The sequence below is a fragment of the Penaeus chinensis genome, chromosome 7, assembly GCF_019202785.1.
Source record: "Penaeus chinensis breed Huanghai No. 1 chromosome 7, ASM1920278v2, whole genome shotgun sequence".
Classification (NCBI taxonomy): Eukaryota; Metazoa; Arthropoda; class Malacostraca; order Decapoda; family Penaeidae; genus Penaeus; species Penaeus chinensis.
In genome coordinates this window covers 39,998,243-40,005,742 of record NC_061825.1, presented here as the reverse complement: position 1 = coordinate 40,005,742, position 7,500 = coordinate 39,998,243, and the positions used below count along the sequence as shown (strand labels likewise).

Below are 7,500 nucleotides of genomic sequence, written 5' to 3'. Positions count from 1 at the left end.
CATCAAATAGCTCCACCAATTCAAACTCGCCCGATTCCCTGACCCCAGGCTCTCCTTTGACCACGGCTCTGAACACTACAACTAATACCCCCTCCTCAATGCCGACTAGTACAGTATCCACCCTAATCAACACCCCAGGAGACATTTCTACTCCCAAGATGTTCAACTTCAACAACTATACCCCCACAACCTTCTTCATCAACTACCCCATCCTCCCTTATTACTACCTTACAACCTTATTGTCCACCTCCCCATAACACTACCTCCCTCTTCCACATGCCCCCGTCCTTCTACTACCCCCATCTCTACAAAATTCTTAAATAATCTATTTAGCCCAGCCAAATGGGACCGATTTTTCGTGATCCCTCCCAACCTTTGACAACCTGTTTTCATTCCTCAAATACATATACATCCTTCACTTGATCTAACCCCTATACATTACCTTACCCAACCTTAACCCATTGCCCAACTTTGACAACTAATCACTAACTCAACCACCCTTCACTACCATTTACTATAGTGCTACATGACCTTAGAGGTCTAGCACATTTATTTTGCTTTTAACCATTAACCATTAAGAAATTAAAAACCCATTCAAAGATTTGTTTTATTTCTGATTTTTTAGTTTATTGAAGTTATGGGCTTTTCGTCCCTGGGGCTGTGAATAAGAATTAAAGAAAATACCATCTTTGGGAAACCAGTGAATTGATAAAGAAAATAAAAGATATCTGAGAACAACTAGTGTGAAGAGTGACAGGTTGGAATACCAGTACTTGGACATTTTGGTAGATAAATGTTTACTTTATTGTATAAGTAATTATTTATGACTCAATATATCTACAAAATTGTAAGCTCAATAAGTGTTTTGATATGACTCCTCTGAGTTACCTCTTAGGCTGAAGTTAGATCGTAAGTAATCTGTATGACTATTTTTCTTTTTTAGTGTGGGTTCTAAAAACTTTTGGAGAAACCACACATTTATCCCCTCTGGATAAGTGAGTAGTTCCCAGAGCAAAGAGAAGTAATTGGGTCTTTGCTAAGGAGCAGAATAGGGGTGGGCGCTACAGTGTTGTCACGGTTTTGAAGACGCCGCTAATGACCTTAGATGCTGATGCGCCTGAACATTTTCAATAAAAAAAATACGATAAATTCATTAATATTCAATAACCTGAATACATTATTATTAATCCCGGCAATAGTCAAGTAATAGATATTTGTATGATTTGTACTTTCATACTTTTAACTTTGTTATTAAAAGATTAACACCATTATTTCATACGTTGAAATAATGCAGGCTATCAAACCATGATCAGTGCTACATTTGTGATCTGAGGTGAGGGGCACAATGTTAAGATACTGTAAAGTAAGCAAGTTTCTTGATACTGAAATAACAATAAAACATATGCAATGGAATAGAATGGCGCAATCTGACATCAAGGAGCGTGCCCGTTGTGATACAAGCGATGCTGCAGCAAAGGCCAACAAAGATGTCCTGAGTGTATTCCGACAAGACTGACTGTAGATCTTAGGAAATCATTGTGTCAGATTCACTCCAATTGATTGATTGATTTTTTTCTGCCACGCGAAACCCCGAATTAGTTTGTTTATATGGCAACATTTGTGAATTCCCAGAAAGGTTAATGGTCATAACAAATGTGCCTGACATCAAAACGTTATATGACCTTTGAAGTATTGTGGCAAAAAGGGTAAAAACAACTCAACGATCAGGTTAAGTGGACAGATGTAGTGAAGGAAATGGTTGATGGTTAGAAGAAATGAGTGCAAGACATCAAAGGTCATAGTACTACGGTAAAGAATTGTGGTGAAGAGGGTGGAAAGGAGTTGGCGATTAGGGTAAGATGTTAGATGACAAAGGTTGGGGGGGAGCGAATGGACTACAATGGGGATTAGTAAAATGAGAAGAGGTGAAAGATATAGGGTGATCAGATCAAAGGGAAAGTCGAGGAAATGGAAAGGGGGAGAAGACCATACATAATTGAGGCGAAGACTGGAGTCCAAGGTTGGATTGACCAACGATTGTTACTTTAGTTCTGGATTATTTTTTCTCCCATTTTATAAATTCAGACTCGCTTGAAATCTTATAAGTATATTCACTTTGAGGATTTTAAAATGAGAACTCTTCATTCATGACTTGATTTAAAAAAAAAAAAAAAAAAAAAAAAAAAAAAAAATTACTTTCATTTGCAGTAAATTCAAGTTGCTTTGCAAGTATGGAAATTACAGAAAACCATTGTATTAAAATATTATGCACAGTTTGGCCAATGACAGCATTCTAAGACGACCATTATGATACAGGAACAACGCTGTTGCCATGGCGACATTACACCACTTGAGTTAGCAAGTGGAGCTCTAGCTATCTAAGGGGGTAGCTTGAAAAAGCAAGAAAATCTAGATTCTAGGCAAGAAATTTCTGCTTAAAACTCTACAGGTCTGTGGGCAAGGGGGCAAGTCTCAATACCCCTAAAATAGGTGTAAAATATTTAATACTGGCCATGGTAACCCTTGAGCATATTGGAAGGAGAAACACCATGATCCCCTTTGAGGGGTAAGGACTAGATAACTAAACAGGGGAATAGTGCCTATGGTTCCTCCAGGCTGTTCATGACCACCACAATCAACCTTACATCCTTTCAAACAGCTGTCACCTAAGAAGTGGAGATTGATTGATTATTTAAAATTATCTGCCGCATCAACAGCTAAGGTCATTAGCGGCGCAACACTTTGTTAGACTGAAAAATATTAAAATATTTAAAACGTTAAAACTATCAATAAATGTCATTAATAACAAGTATATTAAAATCTAAGCATAAATATTATGCTCTAAATGTTTAAAAAACTATTGCATAAACATTATGCATAACTAAATTTTATTGAAAATATTAGTTTCCCTAAGGAAACTAATAAGACCTATGTCACAGTCCTCCCCCAATACATTTTTTAGTGTATATGGGGGAGACAAGTACCTTCCTCTTTGCTCTGAGAATGTTGCACATCTTTCCACTACATGTGCAACCATTAATGGCTCTTGGCATTCCTCACAGCGCGATTCACTTTTAGCCATCATCGGCCCATGAGTCAGTCTTGTGTGCCCGATTCTCAGCCTTGTTATTACAACTTCTACTTGTCGGTTAGGGTGTAAGAAGTGGAGAGAAGGTATTGGGAGGACAAAGAAAAGAGAAAAAGACCATGCAAAATTAGGGTGATCCCAGTATTGGATCCCAGTTTCCGTCTCCTAAGCCCCCAGGGCAAAACCAGGCATGGGTTTTGGTGTGTCTCAAAGGAAATTAAAGGGATGCAAGTCTATGACCTCAGCAGTTACGACTATCTTATTATGCACTAGGAAATCCTTTATAAGTCCATATACAGAATTAAGATTCACTTGTTTTGGTTGAAGGTTTTACTAGCTGACAATTTTGACTTAAGTCATGAGAAAAAGGTTGCTTCAAGGAGGCAATTTCCTTGTCCTAACATAACTGACTGGATGATTAGTGAAGTTCACTTAAAACCATAATCATCAGGGTGCACATTTAAGGGAATGCTAAAGAAACTCTTTTTCAATTTCCTTCCTTTATTGCAACAGGAAACCATTGATCTAATCAGATTCACCATCGCCCTCATCAGCCTTTGCGCTTCCTTTACGGAGGTTCTTCCTCTTGACACGGCCTGGGCGTCCTCCACCGAATGGACTCTTGAGGGAGAAGTCAATGTGCTTCTGGGAGTCTAGACGTACAATGAAGGAGGGGACATTGACGACCTGCTTGCGTACTCTGATGAGTAAAAAATTAATTAAAAATTTTCTTAACTTTGATCCCATTTGTAGATCTGTTTTCCCTTGCACTTCATATCTGATCATTCATTATACTACTATTACCATCGAGACAAAATCTATTCAAGGTAGTTATTGAAGTACTTGAAAAGTAACTAAAATGGAATTGGAAGAGATTGATAAACTACCAGGAGAATTTACTAACTTTCAGATTACAGCAGGCTTTAAATGCCTTTGTTCCCTAAAACAGCAGCAGCTCACCATTATTGGAAGCTCAAGCTTCAAGGTTAGTGAGGACCGCAGTATCACCACAATTAAATGAGACGTTGCTAGGATATACCTAGTCAAGTGGCCTCTAGAAATGACTGAACATGAATATACCAAGTGTATATGAGAGGGAGGGTTGACCAATGAAGTCACAAATGGTCTCACCTGCAAGGAAACAAAATCCTTCTGGTATTTCCCCACAATTCTTATTACTATCCATTCAAAACATTTAGTGTTTGCATATTCCTACTGTAATGACATTTCCTCAAAACCTACCTGATGTGGCCTTGCTTGATGAGGACACGTGCATGATGGATAGACTTGGCCAGCCCAAGCTTGAAGACCTGTGTCTGCAGGCGGCGTTCCAAGAAGTCCTCATTCTTCAGACCCAACACGTAATCAAGCTTCATGCGGGATTCCTCCAGGACACCAGTACGAACCAAACGACGAAGCAGAGCATTACCTAATGGAAAAAAGCAATTCCTAAAGTTTCATATATTAAGAATGGACTGGTTCTATAATAAATTATAAATTGGCTAATGCTTACTAAAATATACGTAGCAGAGGTTTTCTAGTTATATTTTTAGCACTAAATACATGGGAGGTATTTAGTAGTTCAAAAATGTGCTACTAAATTTTATACCATTCTGATGCAAAGTCAAGACTATAGTTGAGCACAATTGTTACTTCTCTTTGCACCCCAATTTACCTTGGAAAAGCCTCCTTGGGTCCTTCTCATCAAGTGTTAGCAGCTCTCGGGCAGCCTTACGGATCTTGGCCAAGAGCATCTTCACAATCCATAACTCCCTCTTGTTACGTAGCCCATACTCTCCGAGAAGCTATGGGGATTAAGAGAATGGAATAAAATGGTTAGATTTTGAAAACAATTTCAGTGCAAAACTTAAATATTAGGGGGGGGGGGGGGTCCCTGAACTCCTGCATTTAACCTCTTGGTGACTGGGTGTAGAAAACTAAAAAACTACGCTCTGGCTAACCACAGCAACGTGGCAACTTTGTGCATGTGAGTTCGGTACATCAAGCCGAATCCCTGCCAGGAGCGTTTTGGCGTGCCGCCGCGGCATCCAGCTGCACTTCACATTTCGAGCGGCTTCTTTTCACGCCTGCAGGCATGACCCGTCAGGAAGGAGTTAAGTGTGGAAAACATGAAGCAGTAAAATTTCTAAAAATAAATTAATGCCAAGACAAAGGCAGCATAACAAAGGCACCATGAACTTAGAACAAGAGGGGTAAAGGGAATTTTAAAATTTTTAATGTTTAAATTTATAAACATGCATTGTGTATTCAAGGGTTTATTTGACGATAATTCAACTATTATAGGTATACTACAGATGTATACCATTTTTGATTGGCGGAATTCTATATTCAGCCAACAATCTTGTTTTGATATGTCCCAATAATAGGGGAGGGCATGAAGTTTATCAGGGGAATCATAGGGTAAAACTGGCTCTTATCCTAGACCCTGCACCCCCCCCCCCCCATTGCTGTATTTACCTATCAGGGGCTCCATCCCAGACCCCCCCAATAGGGTATTTACCTATAGCACATTTATTCACAATTAGCCCCAAGGACCCTAAGACTTTACTATTCTTTATCAGGAGGAAAGAGCTGAACTAGCCAGGAGGAAAGGGTACATCCGCTTGTTGGCCTCTAAGTCCCGACACTAAAAAATGCAAGACAGTAAAGCTGGCACACTTTACACTTTAGTGCATTTTGTACAGTGGAAAAACAAATCTGGGTTTCCTACAACTAAGTATGAGGATATTTCTTAGTCACAATCTGCACTTTTTTTTTTTTTGCGGCGTTTCCCGTCCTTTACTATAGCCAGGTTTCAGAGGTGCCAAATAGGCTGTATGGCCACCATGCTCGGCATGTAGATACAAAAGGTTTAAAATTGCAATAGGAAACTAAATTATATGGATGAAATGTATAAAAGGAATTGTAACATGCAAAGGTTAGCATCTCGTCCCAAGTTTTATTTCGAGGTAAATACGAGGCCAGGGCAGTTGTATCTTTAGTTTACTATTTTTTATGCTCTAAGATGTTAGTGTCCATTTCCCTCTGTTGCTCTTGTTGACATTAGCCAGGAACCTAGATGGATTACAGAATTTCAGTTATCAATTTAGATAGGTTAACTCCAGTTCCATCCTCCAGGGCGTTCCAAAACCAGATTTGTGCATCACGTGCACCCAAAATTCCAAATCTTATCTTTCTATACCTTCTATTTACTCCCTAGAGAGAGGAAGCCCCCCCATGACCCCTGCTTAGCACTTTGCCAACATAGAAAATGGAGGTGTTGTGAACCTCATCTTGAGCAGCGATATGCACTGGAAATTTTCATTATTTAGCAGTAAACATGAGGCCATAGCAGCTGTGCCTATTTCAGGACTTTCGCTCTACAAGGTGGAGGAGTACTTCCCTCTGTCCCTCTCGGCAAAATTAGCCTCAATGTAGGAGGTAAAGACGTATTTGAAGTAATCTTGATTGCAACAGTCCTTGATTTTTGGCAATCTACGAGGTATGGAGGTGTAGCCTTGAACAGAGGTTAAAGTTCCCTAGAGCAAAGGCCAGAGGGAGCTGGACAGTGCCACCGTGCAGAGCACAAGGGTCCTGGTTCCCAAGAGGGACGGATCCTCCAGAGAGGACCTGCGAACTCAAAATCCACATCCGACCGTTCCCACCTTCCATTTCCTCCCTCGACAGGGGGAAGCCCCAGTACCCCCTCAAACACTTTGAACGTACACGCGACCTTAAGAACTGTGGCTGTGAGGGGGTTGTGGACATGCAGAGACCATTTTCGTCCTTTCCTGGTCAATAGGAGGCCACTGCAGGTATACTTGTATTACTTCCTCCTCTTTCCTATGCTAAGACGCTGTGTCCACTTCCCTGTCTCCGAGCGTCGCTCTCGGGAACAGGGAATCCGGTACAGCTGCTTCGGCCTCAATTACCGCGATATTACGAAAATATCTGCAGCATGCTCAGCGCCCGCTCGCAACAGCCTCAGCCAGGGCGGCCTCGGGAATAAGGAGGTAGGAGAGCTGGACTGAGGTTCGCGGAGCCTCTGGCTTCGGCCTGGAGGAGCGCCCCGCATTGCCTACGTAAATACACTCCCTTCAGAAACGGTCGCCTTACCTTCAACTCCTGGTCCAGACGAGACTTCTCATACGGCCTCCTGGGGGTGGAGTACCGCTTGCTCTGCACGCGCTTCAGCCTGTGGTTCACCATCTGAAAAACAAACAAGATCGCGTTCAACTCGTGACGTGGTTTTCAATCCTTGAATATCTATCCTAACCGATGTCAATCCGCGTTATATATTACATTTGTTCACTCCCACGTTATTGCACAATATATTTTTCACATTCACGGCGGTATATTCACATTGGATTAACGATGATGAGAGGAAAAGGCAGACGGAGGAGAAGCCAACC

General features: G+C 41.0%; 1 protein-coding gene across 2 annotated transcripts in view; it reads right to left on the bottom strand.

Moving 5' to 3' along the window:
* Positions 1-3,571: 3,571 nt before the first annotated feature.
* The window catches only part of LOC125027392 (40S ribosomal protein S9-like), a 3,987-nt gene continuing 58 nt past the window's right edge, over positions 3,572-7,500 (bottom strand). Inside the window, exons 1-5 of one of the 2 annotated variants that reach the window (XM_047616456.1) lie at positions 7,451-7,500; positions 7,205-7,297; positions 4,764-4,893; positions 4,331-4,517; positions 3,572-3,788 (exon numbers count right to left, since the gene is read on the bottom strand). The exon at positions 7,451-7,500 is cut by the window's right edge and continues 58 nt beyond it. In XM_047616456.1, the coding sequence (XP_047472412.1) occupies positions 3,614-3,788; positions 4,331-4,517; positions 4,764-4,893; positions 7,205-7,297 (585 nt within the window). In that variant the 5' untranslated portion in view covers positions 7,451-7,500 and the 3' untranslated portion in view covers positions 3,572-3,613. The remainder of the gene's footprint in view (positions 3,789-4,330; positions 4,518-4,763; positions 4,894-7,204; positions 7,298-7,450) is intronic. The other variant, XM_047616457.1, reaches the window with a different exon arrangement.